Source organism: Battus philenor, unplaced genomic scaffold (assembly GCF_028537555.1).
Source record: "Battus philenor isolate CCGP_79_NKW_IND1 unplaced genomic scaffold, ilBatPhil1.0.hap1 SCAF_2, whole genome shotgun sequence".
Taxonomy (NCBI): domain Eukaryota; kingdom Metazoa; phylum Arthropoda; class Insecta; order Lepidoptera; family Papilionidae; genus Battus; species Battus philenor.
In genome coordinates this window covers 1,842,856-1,866,254 of record NW_027181682.1, presented here as the reverse complement: position 1 = coordinate 1,866,254, position 23,399 = coordinate 1,842,856, and the positions used below count along the sequence as shown (strand labels likewise).

At 33.8% G+C, this 23,399-nt stretch overlaps 1 protein-coding gene across 1 annotated transcript in view; it reads right to left on the bottom strand.

Annotated features, from left to right (window-relative positions):
• Positions 1-1,620: 1,620 nt before the first annotated feature.
• Positions 1,621-23,399, bottom strand: part of LOC137922519 (uncharacterized) — a 54,043-nt gene continuing 32,264 nt past the window's right edge. The window contains exons 25-40 of the mRNA XM_068765565.1: positions 23,161-23,284; positions 22,042-22,202; positions 21,089-21,235; positions 20,071-20,212; positions 18,886-19,021; positions 18,099-18,298; positions 15,792-15,957; positions 14,755-15,092; positions 13,444-13,570; positions 11,686-11,866; positions 9,713-9,822; positions 6,961-7,092; positions 5,190-5,363; positions 4,112-4,190; positions 3,508-3,635; positions 1,621-3,219 (exon numbers count right to left, since the gene is read on the bottom strand). Coding sequence (XP_068621666.1) covers positions 1,621-3,219; positions 3,508-3,635; positions 4,112-4,190; positions 5,190-5,363; positions 6,961-7,092; positions 9,713-9,822; positions 11,686-11,866; positions 13,444-13,570; positions 14,755-15,092; positions 15,792-15,957; positions 18,099-18,298; positions 18,886-19,021; positions 20,071-20,212; positions 21,089-21,235; positions 22,042-22,202; positions 23,161-23,284 — 3,944 coding nt within the window. The remainder of the gene's footprint in view (positions 3,220-3,507; positions 3,636-4,111; positions 4,191-5,189; positions 5,364-6,960; positions 7,093-9,712; positions 9,823-11,685; positions 11,867-13,443; positions 13,571-14,754; positions 15,093-15,791; positions 15,958-18,098; positions 18,299-18,885; positions 19,022-20,070; positions 20,213-21,088; positions 21,236-22,041; positions 22,203-23,160; positions 23,285-23,399) is intronic.

The following is a 23,399-nucleotide window of genomic DNA, read 5'->3' as shown; positions in this document are numbered from 1 at the left end:
GTGATTCGCATTGGTCCTTTTCTTACTTTATTGTCTTACTTTAATTTTAGTTATTAAAGTAGTGCATTTATATATATATATATATATATATATATATATATATATATGTATATATATATAGGTAATTACATGGAGAGGTATTACATAAATACGAATAAATTAAATACCACACGGTACCTTATTTTAGGGGCTAAGAAAGTATTCTTTTATTATCTTTTTTAAAAACTGACAGCGATTTAGCGCGTCTTATTGCTGCTGGTAATTAATTACATAAGCTGACAGCGACAACAGTGAAAGATTTCTCCATAAACATAGTAGAATGAACAGACAGTCATTTTCAAGTTCTCCGAAGATATAAGTAACTTATCACGTGAGTCACGTAAAAAATGAAATTTAGATTTAATAAGTTGGAATGTGCGAGATAAACAAAATGATATAGAGAAGAGAAACAATGTATTCCGGCGAAGTCGATCGGTAACTATTTGTCCTTATAACGAAACTAAATAAAGTACACCTATCCCCCGATTTACACGGTAGATACTTTCCTGAGAAAAACGTGTAAATTAAAAATTTTCAAGTTAAAACCGTGTAAATCGAAAAACCTGCAGAAAATGCATTATTTTGCTATTTAACAGTTGTGATTTTTTTCAATCAAAATTTGCATTGACAAAGTTAAAATATTTAATATATTACGGAAACACTGTTTTTTTTTAATTACAATACATTAAACAGATGAACAAAAAATAAAACCAAAGGTGTTTTCTTATCCTTTATCACTGTCAGAAATTGCTCTCATTCTTTTTTTCGGAATCGATGGATGAAGCGGAAATATTTATATTATGAGAGATGGTAATAGAATTGGTTATTAAAACATAAAAAAAACTTATTTGGTAAACCGTGTAAAAGCGAAAACGTGTAAAACAAGTACCGTGTAAATCGGGGGATAGGTGTATATTACTCTTATGTTGTATGAAATAGAAAGTGCATTAGGAGCACGCTACATGAAGTTACTGGATGCAAACTGATTTGATACTTGATAAAAAAGATAGAATCTTTTGTTTATAAGCTGGGCTTATCATCTGTCTTAGATACCAAAAAGTTTCTGTCTAACGTATAGAACACACTATAAATATAATAGAAAATAAAAAAAATCAAATACGAATAGAAAAGTATTGTACTGATTTTTATGCTTTAAAAAAAAACAAATTTGTGACACAAGTACATTTGCGTTTTCAAATACATCGATTTTGAATGCGCGCTTATAGAGTCAGTGGTCCCGGTCGCCGTCTCAGCCTATCGCATGCTTCGCAGTATAAATCTAGATCCAGTCCTGGTCTAGCTCTTCACGGGGCACGGGGGGTTCTCCGAATACCTTCACCGGTTTAAGCTCTAAAAACTTTTGAAGTGAGGCGATGAATGAACGGTGGTTAGTAAGGAAAATATAGAAATTGTAGAATGTAAGTAGAAGAAAGGTAGAAATATATCATATTAATAGATTTTTAAACATAATGAAACTAATTAATAGTAGAAATAGAATTTAATTAAATACTATTGTAAAATATAATAAACAGTAACAACAATTAAATAAAAAAGAACATAATAATTATGATCATAAATCTACTATTTAGACTCTTCATCATTAGATGTACTTTCATCAATCTCAAGTTTCAATACATTGTTCTCTTCATCTCTTTTCTTATCTTTCTCGTTATCGTCTTCTTTATTATCTACATCTCTTGTGTGTTCATTCTCTATTTGCTCTTCCTCTACTTTATCAATCTTATGCTCCTCTTGAACTTTGTTTTTATCCGCTAGTCGTTCATCTTCTACTTTCACAGCATCTTCGTGGACATCCTCTCTGTTATCTCTTTTGAGTTCATCCTTTCTTTTATCTTGGCCTTCATTGTCATTGTCTCTATACTCTTCTGCTACATATTCATATTCTTTTTCCATTTTCATATCATCTTTTCTATTTTCATCTTCTCTGTAATTTACAGTAATTTTTTTCTCCCTCTTTTCATCGTCTTTTATTTTATCTTCTATATTCTCAAAGTTTTTTTTGCTTTCTTCACTCCTCACGTCCTCTTTTTTCTTGTACTGTTTGTTATCATCTATAGAAATATTTCCTACTCTACGTTTGCTATCTGGCAGTTTAAGTTCCATTTCTCTTTGCGAAGAATCTTCAGAAGAACTTCTTTTATCCTTATCCTCTTTGTAACGAACGTGTAACGTATGCTTGTTTATGCGCGAAGTAGATGGAAGCTCGTCTTGTTGCATCATTTTGGAAATTTCGTCCACTTTAAGAGGAATTAAAGACTCTTCTTCATCTTGACGCTCAAGTATATAGTTATCCAACGTTTTCATATCAAAACTAGTTATGTTTTCACCGGCATCATCGCTATATTTAAAATCTTTGACAAACATTTCTTCTTTTTCAGCTGTGGCATCTTCTCTAGTTGGGCTCTGAATAGAAGGTTGTCGAGGTCTATCAAGCTTGGCTATAAGAGCTGATGTGATTTGTTCATCTTCTACTTGAAGCAAACTATCTACATCTCTTATGGAACTGCTGCTCAAAGCACCAATGTCTGCTCCAGAGCTTTTAGAGCTTCTTAACGTTACTATTGATCCTGCACGGGAAGCTGCTGTGTTTACTTCGCCATCCTCTATGTCCTCATTACGAACTTTGTTTGACGGTACTACTTCTTTTTTGGTGATATCACTTTTAATACTCAAATCACTGGAATGTCTGCTATCCATTGGCCATATATGTTTGTCTACATCAATGGTATCTGATACGAAATCATTATCCTCCAAAGTTGGTTTCATTATCGATTGGGATGACTTTTCATGCAGGTCTGTACTTATTCCAGGTTCTTCTGTGTTCGTTTGTGTTACTACAGATTGATTCAAAGTAGGTTTCGACTGTGTCTGTTCAGTAGCAGTCAAAATTACTGATTCAGTTGTTTTGTCTATCTTGTCTGGCGTTTCATCATTAGGATTAACAATTGTAACTCGACGTTTTTCCTTCGAACTTCTGCGAGGTTTATTCCGACCAGGAGGACTGTCATCTGAGCTGGACCTTCGAAATATAGTCCTCCTACTAATTGGGAAATGTTTAAGAAGATCTTCCCATTCGTTAAGGTTCAATGTAAGTATTTGACTTTTAGATATTGTTCTATATGAGTATACGTAAGGCATGTTATGGGTCAAACCTTGTAACTAGAAACAGAATAATAATTATTATAAATCAGACCGTATAATATCATCAAACATATAAAAGTCTTACATAAAAAAGAGAACGCAACATTAATACGAAAAACGATATAGTAAAAGAGCTTGTGAAGGACGACAGAAAGAAACGCTAACCAAAAATTTACTGAAAATTATTTAAAACAAAAGTACAGGGACTTTACTTGACATAGATTTAAGAAGTATTCTTATAAATCCTATAAATAAATCTCATCAAAATATGTTTTATGCCTATTGAGTAGTTCAAACAGTAATTACCACGCCAAAGCAATCTCCGATATGAAATATTTTTGTTTGATTGTCGTCTTCTTCGCTTTCAAGTACTCGTCCTGTATGTATTATGTACATAGAATCTGTTATTTCACCATGTCTCACCACGAACATGCCTTAAAAACAAACATTAACGCATATACTTAAAGAAACAAATATTAAATTCGACTCAATTTTTAAACGGTTTTATTTAGTTCGACCCGTACAGAATTTGTTTATTTGGGTCAAAATTAGAAATTGAAATTTAAGCACCTTCCAGTTGTCAGATTGATTTGAAATTTGGTACACAAATTTAATTTAGATGACAATACAATATAATAAAATCAATAACATTATAAATCTAAGATGGCCGCCGATACTAAATGGCGGATTACATATTTTTCCTTAACCCCCTCAATATGGGTATCAAATGAAAGGGCTACGCTAGTAAAACACGATGATTACGTCAAAATTTAAAATTGAAGATGGACGCCGTTCCAATATGGCGGACTAGGTACATATTTTTCCACAACCACCACAATATGGGTATCAAAAAAACCTTTAACTTGAAAGTTTTTTAAATGATTTTATTTTATTCTGTTCATATATTCACCTTCATTGTATGTATACAAATGCAAACAACCAACAAGCTGTCTCAGAAATGCCGGTTCGCACTTTTGAAATACCGTGTTCTGAAAGAAATTAAATAACGTATATTCTAGAATTTAATATTTGAAATCTACAATACCGCCAAAAACGTTTCTAGTTGAAAAAATATTCAAAATACGAACCATTACATCTTTTTTGACATCAACTTGAGGCTACAATGTGTTCGTTTTAAATGCCTTTGATATAAACAGGCGAAAGAATGTACAGCAGGACTATGTATTGTTTGAAATAATTTAATAAACATTGAAATAGAATAAAGACGAGAACTCGTGTGTTCTAAAGGAATCCTATCTTCTACAATATTACTTACAGTATAGTCACTCTTAGTACACAAACGTTACTGGATATATATATATTTATATATATATATATGTATGTATCTATATATGTATATATATAAATGTATGTATATATATATATGTATGTATGTATATATATATATCTAGGAATATAATATATGACGTTTTGTCAGTCATATTTAGTGCAATGTGTGTAATATTTATCGCTAGGTACTGTATCTCTTTTTATCATTGCGGGTCATATATATATATATATATATATATGTATACATATATACAATTTCTCCTATTAGTCTCCATATTTTCGATACCAAAGAGAACTGACTTCCTGGGTACTATCTGGTGTTACAAAAAGTCGAGAACACTCTTTTTGTGCCCGCCAATTCAGCCTCCGTATTTCATCATCATATCAACATTATATCATCATATAATTGATGGCGCAAAAGTAATGTCATAATAGTACATATATAGAGAATTAGTTCATCACGATACTTTGTATGTGTTTACTAAAAAAATATTGCTGGATTGTGACGTAATAAAATGAATTATTATTCAATGGCTCTTAGTATTGCCAAAAATTATTATCTATTATCCTATCACATTCTATTACACATGTTACAATGAATTTATACAGGATGACAGGAAATAGGTGTAAAACTTTAAAACCTTTTGCTGACAATTGAGTTATGCAAAGTTAAATCATCATGTATATAAACTACGTACGTTCTGCAAGTGTCGCAGGAATGTAGCCGACATGAGCCTCAGCCGGAGGCCGTGGGGGGCAGTGTTCAGAAAGTGGGGGATCTGGACTCCGCGAGACTCCCTCCATAGATGCGAGGAATATTTATTCACCAAAGCAACCAGGTTTTTGGACACCCTGTTGTTCTTTAGAAACTCCTGTGTACAAATTACAAGAAAATATATTTACGTTACCATTTTTAGAGAGAAGTCTTAGAGTTGAAAGTAAGTCAAATGCAGAGAACAGAACGAATTTTATATACAGTAATACTCTATTTATATAAAAAAAACACATAAAAGCACGTTAACAAATCATAGAACTAGCTTTATTTACACAACCAATCACAATCTCTACTTTACAACCAATCACAGCGTGTCATTTATGTGAGCACGACAGAAGATGTGTGCGATAGAGAAAGGTATATATAAAAACGAACGCTCCTGGCTTTGTAACGCGCAGTGATCTATGCGATCCGGTTGGTGTCGCTACACTAGTAAAGCGCTCTAAATAAAAGGACAGGCAACCCAAGCGGCTGCCCGAGGTAATATTGGGAGGCGCCGATGTAAAAATAACAAATTTTAAATGTGTGCAACAATATTACATAGCCTACTTTTGAAAGGCGTTCCACAGTAGAAACACAACCTTGTTAACACGTTCACTGCGGGCCCAATTTTGAAGAACTTTCAGCTGGTGCGGCTGAGGTCGAATCAGCCTTAAGCTGAACTTCCTAGTAGTGCGGTTGAGGCCTTTTCTGCCTCATGTTTCAATCATTTTTAAACAGCCGCCGCACTAGAGAGAAAACACGAGTTTTACGCGCCGCACCAGTGCAAAGTCTACCATGAGGTTGAATCGGCCTCAAGCCGCAGTGAACGTGTTAAGGTCCAATTTTAGTTGATGCTATTGGTAATCAGAGAAAGGGGCTATATCTAGCAGTGTACGGATTACGATGATATGAGGATGGTATAAAATGATGATGACGGTAATGATATAGTTGTCACAGGACTGGTGTAAAAATGATTACTAAATCCCGACAGAACTTGCAGCGGGATATTTCAGAATCCTCGTAGCTGACATCCTCGTATTTAAAGAAAGGTAACAAAGCAGTACAATTTCATAGTAATTTCAATCATAATGCTTCTTAGATTCTTTTTTTAAAAATTATTATAATTTATTCTAAATTTAAAATAGATTATGTTAAGAAAACTTGGTATATTTCAAGATATAGATGTGGTTACAGACATATCAACTTTTATTAAAATATTCTTTTATTAGCTTGAAAATTAAAATTCTAATTAGGAATAGTCCTTAGTCTAATTTAAATGTTTTACTAGATGTAATAAATGGGTTCTATATTTAAACTAGAATACAGCCTTCTAAACTTCGTAAAGTTTTTCGAAGCCTTAAAATTGGGAAAGCCTGAAAATATGTATTTAAGTACAATAGCAGTACACATTAGTTACAGTTACATTAAAAGTTACCGTATGAATAATGGTTCTGTTACGTGTTCCTTTATAGGTGATAAGAGATCCAAAATTTACTTTATACAACATTGCAGAAAGATTAGATCGCATCAAATAAAAAATAATGAAGAGAAAAATGATCGCACGTAAGAGGAAACATCTGGCTTATGACTTTGGACACCAAAACAGCTTTTAATTTGAAAATGTTTCCTTTGGCGTGGAATCTTCTAGAAAAATCTGTCATGGATGCAATGAAGGGACGAAAAGAAATAACATATTCTATAAAGGTATATACCTGAAGTTCCAAATACTTGCAGAAATATTCGAACGAACGAAACGATTGATGTTGAAATATGTTAGAGAACTCGCCTACGTAAACCAGATACACCATCGCTGACACAATCTGGAGTACTATTACGAACAATACCTGAAAAAAATATATCATTTGATACTGGCTAGAGGCTGTTCAGAATACCACCCCAAATTTTGGTACAATTTGAATGTCCTAGCGATATACTAGTGTAGTTTAGATGTATCATTCGAAACCGGCCAAAACCAAATTTTATCAACCACCACATAGCTTGAGTTGTGATAGCTGATTCGATTTCTGAGATACAATCTTATATAATTCTAATTTAGTGAATTATTTACATAGGATTATCACTGCTAACAAATAAGTTTTCTAGAAGATGGGCAGCAGCTTGGATACCTTAGAAACACTGGTATCACCAACCTTCTTGCCAAGTGTTATATATCCCATATAGATATCTTTGTGGAGGACCTCTGCCTTGCAGTTGTATTTGTTGAAAAGACCACCAACCACATGTTAGGAGGAATGGAAAGTAAAGTCGTTTCTGTTGACATATTTTACAGAAACCCTGTTTATTTTTATCGCTCCGGCATTGATTTGTATACTAGATAGCAAAAGGTTGTTGATAACGAAAGTGAATATATTGTTGATTAGAAATAAAAACTTGTTAAAGATGTAGTCGTGTGAATTTAACTTAAGATAGCGACATTACTTTCCCGTTCCCCTAATACTATATACTACCTGTCATCTGTCACTTGTATCCTCCCAAGTACTACATAATAGTTGCCACATCTCTCTTAAAACCTATTACATATAGTCCTAGCTCATCTACTACTTACCTACAAGTATCTTGCTTTCATTCTCTGTTATTCTTAACTGTTTATAACTCTATACAATAAGATTGTTATCGCTCTTCCAATCTGTTACTTTTTCTCCTCTCATCACTCACTCATTGTGTTTTTATTTGTAAATGATCGATGATATAAAAAGCTCCATTTATTTATCATCAGGCGCTGTACAATGTGTAGCTAGTTGAGTTTAACTGGCATAGTGACAAAAACCAATGCAGCCGTGACGCGCGCTGTCTTGTTTATTCGTTTCGTAACGCTAGAGTGATCCCCCGGATTTGCTTGTTTTCGTTGAATTTAAAATTACATATATAACTGTCAATTAAATTGTGAAGTCTGTATCATTGTTAGCTGAACAAACAGCACTTCTTACATTTTCTCCTTGATAAATTATAACTGCAATTGTAATCTATACTTTTCAAGTTGCAACGATTAATAAATATATTTTGGCAAAATAGTATCCGTATTATCTTTAACAAAAGAAACTTTGCCTTGAATCATTTTTTGCTAAACAAAAAGTTATTCTTACAATTTTTATTTGATAAATTATCATTGCAGTTGTAGCCTTTGCTTTTGGAACAACACTGAATAGATATATTTTGACAAAATCATATCCGTGTATGTACAAAAGAAACCTATTAAATTTTTCGTAGCATTTTGTTGATTCCTATTACAATATTCTCTACTTTGAATAATTTATAGTGACATTAATATACAGATTAAAAATTAAATGTAATGATTTTCAAAAAATTAATAATTTCGTACAGATAATCCCTATTTAAAATAAATAATTTTATTAAATCATTAAAACATCGTAACGTAAGATAGAATAAATAAAACATACAAACACACATTCTGACTTCATATTCTACTTGATCCACACGAAATGTGCTATTTATATTTAATCTGTCGTGAAAATCGTTTATTTTTATTTGCTTTTTAATCTGTAGCTCTACGTGTCTATTGTAATGACGTTTGTTTATACAAGCTGTTTTGTTTTTTTTTTTAAAAAAGACGTTCTGCAGATGTTATTACTGGCTAAAGAAATATGCGATACAAAAGATATATAAATTATATTTAACGTTTATACAGGGTGATTGGATATAAATGTAAAGATTTAAATGAGTTTGATTTAAATTTTCTTAATGGAATATTGGCTAAAAACGTGTTGCAGTACAAAGTAAACAATAGTTAATTTTAATATGTAGCAATGCGAATTTTAAAAACGCTTTTTTCACTATATTATCATTACTTTAGTAATCATTTGTCAAACCTTTGTTTTAGAAAAGGGTATTATCATATATAGATTGTCAGCCAATGAGATGTACATTTACACGACTGCATAAAATACAATAGATGTGCCTTATATACATCTTTCTTCTTTTTCCTTCTATGTACTTCCTTAACTATGTATATTTTATGACTCTTATTTTTGAGACAGGGATATATTTTATAATGATTTTTTCGCAAACTTTCGTATTTTCACACATTCCCTCTCTCTGTCTCTCTCATCCTTCACAATTATCTCTTCCTTCTTTCATCCTTTATATTTTCTATAACGCACAGAGTTTTAATTTACATTACATTCTCGCATCGCTTCCCATCTTTCAACACATTTCTTCTTAACTATGTCAATAGTCCAATTAATTTGGGTCTACCAACGTCACGTCTATCGGCTTATGGTCGTCACTTGAAAACCTTTCAACTCCAAGTGCCTATTACCATTTCAGACGAGCAATTCTTCGAGATTTATCGGTGATCTTGGTTACTCTGATCTCCTCATTTCTGATTCTATCTATAGCCCTCTCCATTGTTTTCTGGGTGATTTCAAGTCTTCATGTAATGCATGTCGTAAGTGACCACGTCTTGGCTAATTGATTTAAACTTACCTCTGATCTGTTCTTAGGCATGATGTCACCGATTCCGTTCTGAGTGAAAGTTGTGACCACAAAGTATACGGAACAAATGTAAGAGTTCCTGCACCAGGAGCCGCCGTCATCTGCAAGAAAATTGTTGCTTAAAGCCATGTTCCAACTTGTAAGGAAGTTTGTGAAAGTGACTACCAGAAAAAATACTTAGTTTACTGTGGCATTTTCATAGCTGGCAATAAATATATTAGACTTATCTTTTTTTTTTATGGTTCCCGCTGTTGGGGACCTCTCGTTCCCCTATCTCGTGTGGGACAGGGACTTTTTATTTCTAGTAATTTATTCATATTTTTTATCATTATCATTCTTCTCTTTCATGTATCATATTGTCTGTCATACTGTTTCTTTCATTCTACAATTTTCCCAGTCTTTCTCTTTCATTCCATAGTGACATTATGTTAGCTTTGACAGTATGTATGAGAATTGTTTATATAAATAAACATACATGAAGTTAGATGTTATTAAAAAAGATATTCATTATGTTCTTGTTTCTATAAAATTGTTTTATTCTGAGATTATTTCTTTGACTTATATAGAGTTCAACCTTCGCAAGTCACAGATCTACCTCAATCACCACAATATCTGGTCTTGTGCTGCTCGCATCCAGCGACCTTCTAGACCAGTGATTTCCAAAGTGGTCTATATCGACTCCAAAGGGTCTATGACAACCTGCAAGGGGTCTACGTCAGCGAAAAAAAATTTGGGGGGCCATGAAATGAAAATGGGGGTCCACGATAGTGGATCTCAACACATACACTGATAGTACCTATTTACTTACATCATACTATCTTATAATATCAAAACTTTTGCATTATTTATAAAAGTACCTATGAAGCAAATATTTTATGTGATTTTATTTATAGTTTATTTAATGTTACGTATATTTTACATAACAGATACAAAATTTTATTTTGAGTAGTTTTATTTTAAATTCAATTAATAAATGTGTAAATTAACAAATGTTTTTACTTTAAGTTTTTAACACAAAACTTCACTACAGTTAGAAATTTACAGGAAATCAATATCAGGTAAGTAAGGGGTCTACCCAATACGGAAAAACATAGCAAGGGGTCTACGACACAAAAAAGTTTGGGGAACTCTGTTCTAGACCTTGATGATGTCGGTCCATCTAGTGGGAGGTATACCCAGTAAATATGTGTAATCACTATAAAATCAAGGATAATAAATAAATAAAAATGATTTCAGCTGCCAAATCAAAATTTCATTACATGTCCAACTCCTACAGTCATAAAGTATTTATCTGGCCAAGATTCGATAGATTTTTTATCGATTATATTTTACTTTTTTATATCTGCAATACTAATGGATTCTGTACTATTCATGTTTGTATTACAAAATTTCACTGTGTTTACATCCTACGTTGCCTGATTATCAATATTTAATTTACGTGTATTTTATCTATATCATATACTTTTGAAATTGAAATCTATTAATAACCCTTTCCACTCCAATGTCGAGTGTCACTCGACACTGATTTTGTTCCACAAGCTCCACTGTCGAGTGATACTCGACATGGTGTAATACTTCTTTTTGCGGAAAATTTTAAAACAGAAAATATTTTTGTTACTAAAATGTTTGCACCACGAATGAATGAAACATATTCTAGAATCGCAAGATATTATAATTCAATTAAATTTTATCGATGCTACATAACAGCCTTGGAGTGGAAAGGCCTAAACACATTATACATTATTATTAATAGTACATCTTCTATGTCGTGGTAATCTACTGTTTCTCTATTTGATACCAAAATATTATTGATCATGTTTTCAATATGTTTCTTAGATATAAAGTTTATTATTATAATTCCATTTTGAATCTCCCTAGTTTATTGTCCTCTGGTAACATTTTAAAATTTTATAATTAGTAGTATAGAAAATTTCGTAATATGAGACATTCCTTAAAAATCATACTTTTGTAAATCCACGAGGACTTGGGCTGAGTGCGGTCCTCGAGGTAGCCGATGAAGTACCAGAGGCAGGAGGTGATGTGCACAAAGAGAGAGAACCAGACGGACACCGAGTAGATGGTCATCAGTGTCATATTGATGGACAGGCTTTCGTGGTGAAGACCCATGCCCTTGTACAACGTCACCTGGGTAAAAACAAACCAATTTTCTTGATTTATTCTCACATAACATATCAATTATATTAACTATCAAAATCTTAAGTGAGTTAGTTAACTAAAAAAATAGTGTATTAGTGGAAATATGTACACCAGTGCGCTGGAAATCTACGGATATATCGTAACCTCTGAAGTTGTATTTTTGATATTTAAAAGCTTCCATAGAAATTTCTGGAAAATTCTTCACCGAGAGCAGATTTCAGATAAACACCGAAAATATGAAAACTGACAAAATTTTAATCTAAAAATGATTCTAGAGTCGCTACCGAGAAATTTACAGCATGATTGGTAGGAACATAGACGTAAAAGTTGAAAGAGACAAATGCATATCTCATTTATCAGCAAAAACTTTAAAGCTCTTTACAATCACTCTGTATAAAGTGATCACACTGATTAACGTGTATGTTGTTACATTAATATTAACTATTTTTTTTTATGGCTCCCGCTTATGGGGGCCTCTCGTACCCCTATTTATGGTGGGATAGGGACTTTATTAGCATTTAATTCATTCACTTAATTATTTTATTTTCATTCTCTTCTCTTTCATTCTTCACATAATCTTTCATTCTGTTCTTTTATACCTCAATTCTGCTCTTCTTGCTCTGTTTTACCATTCTTTCATCCTCTTTTCATTTTACATTTTCTTAATTTCTAGTTTTGTTGTATCACATTTTTATCTTTATCATTATCACAGTTTAATATTATTTATTTTTACATATCTTTTTTGTTTTTGTTTGTCGATGCTTAACTTTTATTTTTTTCTATTGCATATTGTATAATTCTTTTGCAATAACTGAGGAATTCTTTCATGGTTTCTTTTCCGCCTATCAGGGAGGGTATTGTCTCCTCCCTGATTTCAACGCCAGACCGGCACTCGAAGCCGTAATATTAACTATTAGAATGCGATATTTAATTTTGGTTCTACAAATCTGCACGGATAGGTGGGAAGTAATAATTTATTTTAATACATAGATATCAGAATTTTAAAAACGCTTATATTACTATATTTAATTTACGTAATTATTTCTACAACTATTGATTCTTGAATAAGGTGTACCATATATAAATTGACAACAAATGAGATATACATTCACCCTTTTACACATATAACCTATCTTATATAGTGTAAGCGTTAGGTATCTCAAAGAACACGAAAGAGGTCCTTTTTTATGACTCCTGTTATTGGGGACCTTTCGTACTCCCCTATCTAATTTTGAAACATTTACATTATTTTTTAACTATTCTTTTTATACTTTTTATTTATTTACTCTTCTATTTGTCATATGATCTAACTTTCCTCTTCTTTAATTCTATAACTCTCCATCATTCCTCTACATTCTAATTTCCTTTCATGTATTGCCTCTCTTTCTTGATCTCCTTCATCAAATATCACAGGTTAATATAATTATAATATTTTTCGCTTTTAGTTATGATTTTAGATTTTATTATCTACATCTTTGAGTTGCCATAATTAAAAATAGTACATTTACATTCTAAAAAAGATATTTAAAGTCAGAGTTTTAAATTAAGAACAGCTGTGAACTTACAACTCTGAATACTCTGTTAAGACGTAAACACGAGAACAGCAAACCTCGATCATCATTGCTTATAAAGCTAAATAATTCCAACGGCAAACATGATAATATGTCGTATTTAGTTTCAGACTTGCTATACCTGAAAATAAACATATATATTAATAATTTATCTATCGAGTTTCATTATTCCTGGATTGCTTCTGGATTAAAAAATAATAACTGGAGAAAGAATCCCACCGGTAGAGAACTGAGACTTGTACAGCCTTATATATAACTCCCAATTTCACTCACAAACAAATTTTCAGACGATGGACAACAATATCTAATGGATTCAGGCGTTACTTTGCGGAAGTACATACTAAGTAAGAAAAGGACTAATATATCTACTTCCGCTATGTGGCAGTAGTCGTGCAACAAAGTGCACAACTATCACCGCTAAATCACTCAACACGTGTTTTACCCCTCCACGGGGCATCCTTAGGAGTATTGTTACACTAATCAGTGCCGTCGATGTTTGGCACTACTGTGTAATTCGCATTGTTTGCCGCATGCGCATTTATAAGCGGGCCTTATACAGAATGTGTGACCTCCACAATTCATATGTTAGTGATATTGATATATTCTCGTACTCTCTCATATCTTTTAAAAAACAATTTCGTTCGAAATTATTAAGAACATACAATGCAATTTAAACCATAATATATGAACAAACATATTATAAATATATTAACCATAGTCTTTGATCCCTGTTTAGTAATGTTTTAATTTGTATTTTAATTGTTTGACTATAAATCATTATATGTTGTCAGTGAGATAGTTATAAGGTAACAACTGTAACTAATTTTATATGTTCTAAGCTTCTAAGTTTGTACTTTCTTACTGCCTTTTGTTACTGTCTATCTCCAATAAAGTAAATATAAATATAAATAAAATCGTCAACACGACAATCGTGGTGATTATGGTATATCACCCATAGATACTTTTGGAGTAAGTCTATTTGCAGTGGGCACCAAACGAAGAGAAGTAGTGGTTGCCCAGCGGTAGGGGACAAAGTGCGATCGAATGTCGCGGATTCCTATTTGGTTTAATTATATATGGTTGCCAATGCTCACAAACAAGTTTTCATAAAATAGACAGCGTTTTCTAGGTATCATAAATAAACATGAGTAATAAATAAAACTTTGACATCTGGAGAAATGGGTGAACAGCTACCACGAGGCCACAGTCCTATGGGCTTTTTCAATCAGGTCTGAACTCCTGTACCCGACAAACTTTACAAAAACAGTCTAGATCCAGTATTGAGAGGTCAAGAAGGGTCATCACCTTTGTACGTTAGTCTTCATAACCTTCTTAACATCATCATCTGAATGCGATAGGAATGGTAGAGCGTAAACAAGCACAAACTTCAAATAGAAAGCCAGATCCAGTGCGTACAGAGCTGCAATCATCCAGGTGCTGTTGTCCTGGAAGCCTGCGTTATATGTCTCTAATAGCAAGCTGAGAAATGAGATTATTATGAGATACAATTGCACGTAGGAGTTCTTCAGGTTGAGATATTTGATGAAGCTTGAATGTATCAGAAGTGGTGATATCGAGGAGCTCACTCTCAGGTCTTTCTTGATCTTCGATTGTTCATCTCCCATGCTTCCAATTATATATTTCTGCAAAAGAATACAATATACGACACATTTATTTAATTAAAATTAATTAACATGTATATGTTTCTAAGAGAAAACTTAAAAACAGTCTAGATAAATCAGGTAAATTTGAAATTTTTGCTAGCGCACGATGAAGGTTTTAATCACGAGGAAAATGTAAAAAATAGCAAAAAAAAGTTAAATCAACACGTTCGTAATATAAATATTCATCGAGTATTGTTGTACAATTTTTAAATTTCGAACAGCCCAGCTAGAAATCTTTCGATATACTGTTCATATAGAACATAATAAATTATAAAAAACCCAAAGAGAAAATAAAATTACGTAATTAATTTTGATTATATACAAAGTATACAGAACAGGATACAGGCAATTTGAAAAATCAAAAGAGTTTTTCTTAAAAATTAAAAATAAAATCGAAATTCGTAATTCAAAATCATGTCCGTTTTTTTGTATTATTGTACATAAAATAATAAAGAATGTTTTTGTAATAAATAATGATAATAAACGTATACCCGATGGGACTGCAAGGTACTGGAGTGGTGAACACGAGCTGAAGCCAAGGTCGAGGGAAGTCTCTGGTGTGGCGCAAGATCAGTCATCATGACGATCTCTGGGGGCGCCTGATGCCTTACGGTAGGCGTCTATAGCTAATGTAACGATGTTCATGATGAATTAAAAATAATTGATGATATAAGAAACCTCATTATTCGGCCGGTAAGACTTCAATAGCAGAACAACGTCAGGGAAGTCGCTGATGATGGTGTAGAAGGCCTTGGCGTTGATGAGGAGTAGATGCACCTTGCTGAGCGATACCAGCGACACGGGAGACCGGAGCGAAGGCCGCCCGTCCAAATCACCAAATATACTGCAGCAAGCAAGTGTATATTTAAATTTGAAGAGAAAAAGTAAGCAGGAAATATACAAAGTATTAATTTGGGTCATAAAGTTAGGTTATAAATGATAAAGGCTGAAGAAAGAAAAGAGACAAAGAGTGAGAAAGAGTGATAGAAAGAGAGGTAAAACAAGAGAGAGAAAGAAAGACAAAAAGGGAGTGATAAAGATCTGGAGTTGATCATTATCGTCATTTCAGACATAGCACGACCATTGCCTTTATGCCTTGAAAAAGAGTGATAGAAAGACAGAGGTAAAATAGGTAGAAGTAAAATGAGAAAGAGAAAAAAAGACAAAAAGGGAGTGATAAAGAAAGATCTGGAATTGATCATTATCATCAGTTCGGGCATAGCGCCACTATTGCCTTTATGCTTTGAAAAAGAGTGCTAGAAAGAAAGAGATAAAAGAGATAGAGACAAAACGACAAAAAGGGAGTGATAAAGAAAGATTTGGAGTTTATAATTATCACCATTTCAGGCATATCACGACCATTGACTTTATGCCTTGAAAAAGAATGATAAAAAGAAGGAGATAAAAAAGATAGAGGTAAAACGAGACAGAGAAAGAAAGACGAAAAGAGAATGACAAAAAAAAGGTCTGGAGTTATTAAAGTTCTTCATATATTAACTAATACAAGCCAATCATAATTTAGAAGTCTTCAAGAGAAGAGTAAATATGTTTCTTCTAAGCAAGCATGTATCTTAGACCTCTTCATCGATAAGGCGAGACAGAGATCAAATTCCACGTCTATAAAGGTTATTTAAAATATGCTACAACCAAATCTATGTATAACAAGAAACAAAAACATTATAAATATACAATCGTAATTTTTTATTCTCAGCAAACACTTTAGATAAAGCTTCTTGATTTACTGCTGAAATAGATCAAGCGCTTTGTAAAGATGTAAAAGAAATGATATAAAAAGATACATCCATTGATCTTTGTACATTCTCTATAAATTATTTCGTAGTAAGGCTGTCTAATAATTCGCAATCGTATACTTTGGAACATGTTTTTATGCGATAGACAGTAGACCATATAAAAGAGAACAATAAATATAAAAATAGCATTCGTAACAAAATGATTTTCATGCGGTAAATATAAACCATAAAATCTTTCGCAAATAACTGAAAACCTTATGAAATAATTTGAAAATGCCAAAACATTGTCGCTTCTACTGAATATATTTGCAATATACGTGGTCCGATATATCTTGTCAATTATATTCATGATTTTCTCGCTAAAAATGACGGAGATGTTCAAAATTTTACCTTTTTTTCTCTAAATAAACAAGGTAAAGTATAAATTAGAATCAAATGATTATATTGAAAAGGTTTTTTCAAATTTAAATATTCAATAAACGATAATGAGACTTGCCCATGTGACGACTCCACAGTACAGACTTTTGATCACTTACTCAGACACTGCTCCCTATTCGCATCCAAAAGACGTAACCATGTGACCTTATGTGAAAACCTTAATACACCTCCGTTCAACTTACCGGACCTTCTGAAGAAAAAATGTACTGCAGAATCTTTTGATGAGTTGGCCCGGCACATTGTCCTAAATCTCAAGGTATTTAACGGTCTGTAGCGTTTGGGCAGCGACTTGAAATAACATAATGTAGCAACTAATATATAATTGAGTATTCCAAATTGTATTGTTAATATGTATAAATTTTAGCTGTATTTACCCATAAGAGAAAATTGTGTAAGAAAAATTGTAAAAAAATGATAAAACGCTGTCGTGCCTCGCAGCTGGGAGAAGAAAGATCCGTATCAAATAGCGGCAACCCTCTCCCAACTGTCTGCGTTTAGTTTAAGCGAAAAATTAATATTGTAAAAGCAAAACACTAGCGATACAAATTAGAATCAATAAAAAACTGTATTTAGAATTTCGTCACTCTGCTCGTGAAACGTTTCATTTTCTAGATTTATCATTTTATTCAGCGGTGGCGGTGATTATACTACTGTGATGATACGAATGACTTTTTGACAAAATTAAGACATTAAAACATTACACAATGATCACTCTGAAATACGTGATTATTTTTTTTATTTGACACTAATAAGCTAATAACTTGACAAGTCTGTTAAACATTTTGTCCAAAACTACCTGCCCTTGGTAAGAGTTACGGGTGTGAAGGCTTCGTCATCGACGTCGACCAATTCCACGGTGCCAGAGTCCACGATGTAGATGTCCTTGATGACGTCATCCTTCTCCACAATCAGGGTGCGCTTCAGGAAGTGAAGACTGCGCACTGCTCGTCCAATAGTCCTGACCAGGGACAGGTCACAGTGTCCCAGGATTGGGCACTGTAACAATTCAAATAGAACCTTATAATGGCATTCTTCTTAGTTCTATGATCTTGCAAGATTTAAGTTCACGGGACCTTCCGCTCCGTAGCTTAGATAAAACTGTAAAAGCCTTCGAGCTAACAACACTCACATCAACAGAAAATAAGTAATAAGTAAGTCTTGGCAGAGTGGTCCTATAATCACTCAATCGTATCCTACTTTTCCAGTGTCATTCTCTTTCTTCTTCTCTCCACAAGATTCTTTATATTTAAAAATATCACGTTAATTGTCATTGTTGATATCTGGTATGTAAGCCTCATCTGAAACGACCACAAATGGACACCAGCCCATTTCAGATTGATCTCATTTATTTCGAAAAATGTTTGTGCTGTTAGTTTTAAGGCTTTTACAGCTTCTTTGGTTAAGCCTTCACGGAGCGAAAGGGTCTGTGAACTATACTAAAAAACTGAAGCATATTTCAGAATCTCCTTATGACACGGAGGTGAAAACAAATATTACCTGATCTATGTTTATGGTTATTCTATTCTATTGATTAACCTGAATCTACTTTTAGCAAGAGTGTAATAAATATATATAGATAATACCATAGCGAATGTTGACCCGTAAATATCCAAAATGGCGTCCGTGCGCAGAGTTATTTGGTCACAAAGTTTTAGCACGTTTCGATAGTCCAAACCGCCCATCTTGTCCCAGTTGTAAGCGTAGTAAGCGCGTACGTCCCTGAAAGAAGAGTTATAAATAAGAAGAATTATAGGTACTATTATCGTTCAAAGCATTAGTCATTTGAGATAATCTGGTATGCAAAGTTTTTCGTCAAACTACACACACACACACACAAATATATATAAAATGTACTGCAAATAAGTATAAGCTTGATATATAATACTTGAATGCAGTTTTTTTATTTGGTAATTTTTAAGGCCTTCTCGTTCAACATAGGTCCCCACCCTATAAGGTCTATATACAACATTAAATACTCACATTCTATTTTATATCATCATATTAAATTTCTTCCGTCATCTCACTTCCTTCACATTATCTATCTTACATTCTTCCTTACCTTCCATGCATCGCTTTTTATTCCTCATCACTATTCCCAGGGTATCACAGTTAATTTTTCTTTTTCCTACTGTTTTTATTACAATGCTTTATCACAGGTTTTATTTTTCATTCCATATCATTGCTTTAAATTTTAACAGAGCCTTTTTATTTTTCAGACCAAGTTATTGCATTAATAGTAAATTCACTTTCATACCTCTCCTCTTACTGTACTAAGCCTTATTTTCATTCCTTCTTCCTTTCTTCTTTTCAGACGATGGATGCCCACTACAAGGGATATACTTTCCGCAATCATCGTCATGATGTCCGGTCCTGCGCTGCCTGTATCCAACGACTTTTACTACGTACTAATAAAAATCTATGGTAGAGTCCTATGTCCAACAGTGGACCTCATAAATCCTAAATGATGATGGTATTTATACCGTTCTCTAAGCTCCATAATATTAACAACTCTCTTGTGGGCAATTGTGTATGATTTTTCAGTATACTGCTGTGAATCATAATGTAAAAAAGGAGAAATGTCGTTGGATACGAGAATAGTAAGACAGGCATGCGTTTAGAATCCGTAATTACGTTCTAAAGTAAACGATATTGTACATCAAATCTTTCTAGCAAACTCTTGACAAATACAGATAATATATATAAAATTAATAGCAAATAGGATATATAAATAAGGACTCAAAGGAAGAATGTTAAAATCACAAATATACTTCTGTATGGCTGGAGTCAAGTTCTCTCTGTCCATAAATGCCGTCATATCCTTCATGTGCTGATGGAAGGCTGCGAGTGGCTTATTCACGATAGAACGTATGCTGATGATACGTACGGAGAAGTAAGTTGTTATCATAGCTCCTGAAAGAAGAAACTATTTTTAAATTTAGAATAACCATCTGTAAATTGTCCAACCATGAACAAACGAACGACGTTGCTCAAAGAATTGCTGGTCTCAAGTGGCAGGTAGGGTCGAAAGGTTGCCGAGTGAGCAACCATGACCAGCGACTGAGGACATTGTTATGGTCACAGGAAGTCTCTGGTCATCGTTGTGATCTTTGGGGGAGAACTATGCCTTGCAGTGGGCGTCCATCGGCTGAAATGAGGTAGACTAAGAAATTGATGTCCATTGTTCATGTCTTGACTACTCAAGATGTAGTTACTACGCTGAAAGTTGTAGACAGTTATATACACCTGAAACAAACAGTCTTGCCAGGTAAGTCAAACTTCAAGAGTCGTCACTTGAGAAATACAATTCAAATGGTCAACGTTGGGGAAGATCCGAAACATCATTTCCTTCGAAATACCTGAAGACGAAGTACAAGTGTGTTGTGGGTGATAATATACATCCGAGACATGGTTGCTTACGACGGGATATATAAGGATGGTCAAGGACAAACAGATAGCAATGGAGAAGATAGGCTAGCATCGTTTAAAGGTCGAATTAGAAATGAGAAGATTCATATAAGAATCAAAGCCGAGGTAGCTCGAAGAATTGTTCATCTGAAGATGGCTGTTAGGGCCGAAAAGTTTTGGAATAGCCACCATGAACCGACAAGCGCAGCGAAGGATATCCACCCATGAGGACAGAGGACCTAAGGTCAACAGTAGACGGATGCAAGTTTCCAATCTTGGAGAGGAGGACAATGTTCAACAGTGGATATATAACAGCTGATATGTTGTTAATGCCGCTAACAGAAGAAACTTCCAGAAGGTACTAAAAGAGAGATTACTTACCAACAACCATGCCGGTGAACATGATGCTCATGATGTCAAAGTTGCTGGGGTTGATGGCGTTGTAGCCAGTGGTGGTGGTCTCGTATACCACCCAGAAGTAGCTGGCCAGGTGCAGGTCCCAGGTGCTCTTTGTCAAATTGAATCGGACTGGATAAGACAAATAAAAATCAATACCGATATTGATTGATAGTCGGAACATTTTGCTTTGATCACTCGAAGAAATTCGTACAAAGAAATAAAATTGGAGTGTTTGTTTGTAATATTAAAATAATATAATATGTACACGGTATACATTGAAAGTACAAATTTTAAAAAAATTATCTGTCCGCATGTTTCGGATAGTTTCTCAAATGGCTGGACTAATTTTGACGTGACTTATACCGATAAGTAACTGATGTAATGAGGAGTAACTTAGGCTATTTATAATTTATAAATAACTTAAACAAAAAATAAACTAAATATATTTTTTGTTACATTCTTTGCAGGCACAGCTATTACAAAAAAAGATATAAACAGAGAAACAAGATCTGACTCTTTATGTATACTATACTACTATTTTGTATTCCTCTGTGTTTGGCACTAATCGGTGTAACATAACTCCTTAATGCCCCGGGGAGAGGTGAAACACGTGTTAATTTGTTTAACGGTGGCAGTTGTGTGATTCGCATTGTTTGCCGCATACGCATTTATCAGCGGGCTGGCGGGCGGTGCACTTTGTTGCACGACTACCACTGCATGTGCGGTAGTGGCTAAATATTGGTCCTTTTCTTATTTTTAATTCCATTTTGTGTATATATTTATATATCTCTTTGTTCCTAAAATATGAGACCACAATTTCACCATCTTTTATATGATTCGGAAGACGTCGTGTGTTCGGAAATCTATGGTGGTCTAGGTCCATCACTGGACGTCCTATACCTGAAAAGATGATAATGATTTGCTTTGATAATCACAGTTATCCTTGAAGAGTTCAACCCAGGATCCGCCTTTATCCTGGCGCGGTACGATGAGCACGGCGTACTCGTGCACCATGGTGTACACGTCCACGGAGTAGAACACCAAGAAGCAGGTCATCACGTTCAGCAGGGCCAGGTAAAGCGGAGCTGCTTTGATGCTGCAGGGTCAAAGAACACGACTCAAGCTACCTTGGGTAAATTGGTTTAGGAGAAGATTTATATATATTACTTCTATGTTGATTTATAATTTCATCAATGTAAAAGGAATGTTTTTCAAGCGAATTATTGGCAAGGCGGAGAGATAGAAGGTCATACAGCACACAGAATAGATAGTAACGCTGGATGTCCACCCACCAAGTAGACAGGTCACTTGGTTTAGACCAGCGATTCCCAAAGTGGTCTATATCGACCCCTAGGGGTCTATGACAACCTGCAAGGAGTCTACGTCAGCGAAAAAAAAATTTGGGGGTCCATGAAATGAAAACGGGGATCCACGATAGTGGATCTCAACACATACACTGATAGTACCTATTTACTTACATCATCTTAAAATATCAAAACATTTACATTATTTATAAAAGTACCTATGAAGTAAAAAAAATATTATATATGTTTATAAAATTGTGAAGTTGTAGGATGTTGGTATTCGCTTTGTGGTCGCAATATATTTTGAACTTTTAAAAACCTGAGAGTCCCAGTCTCGTGTTTATTTAATGTTACGTATATTTTACATAACAGATACAAAATTTTATTTTGAGTAGTTTTAATTTAAATTCAATTAATAAATGTATAAATTAACATGTGTTTTTACTTTAAGTTTTTAACACTAAACTTCACTACAGTTAGAAATTTACAGGAAATCAATATCAGGTAAGTAGGGGGTCTACCCAACACGGAAAAACATGGCAAGGGGTCTACGACACAAAAAGTTTGAGGAACTCTGGTCTAAATGTAGTCTGCATCAAACCAGTCTTACAAAAAATCCATAGCGGGGTAACATTTCTCTCTCAGTGGACATCATGTGCCTGAAATGATTTTCATATCGCAAATGGGCTACAATTACAATTGTATAACATAGCAAAACTACAAGAGATTAGAAAATAAAGGTTGCCATACACGAGTACGATGTCACGTCGCATGTAACGCTCTAGACCTTGTATGGCAGACGGCAGACGGTATAGCTGAACTAACCGGTTCAACATCAAGTACTGACGCGACACGGCAATACGGTACTTGTCGTCTAAATAGAAGAATACATGAAGAAGATTAAAAAGAGCAGAAAATTAGTTGCCTAGGAGAATTTACTAGACTAGTAATATTATATACTATTTTTTTGACTGCACTGATGCATGTAA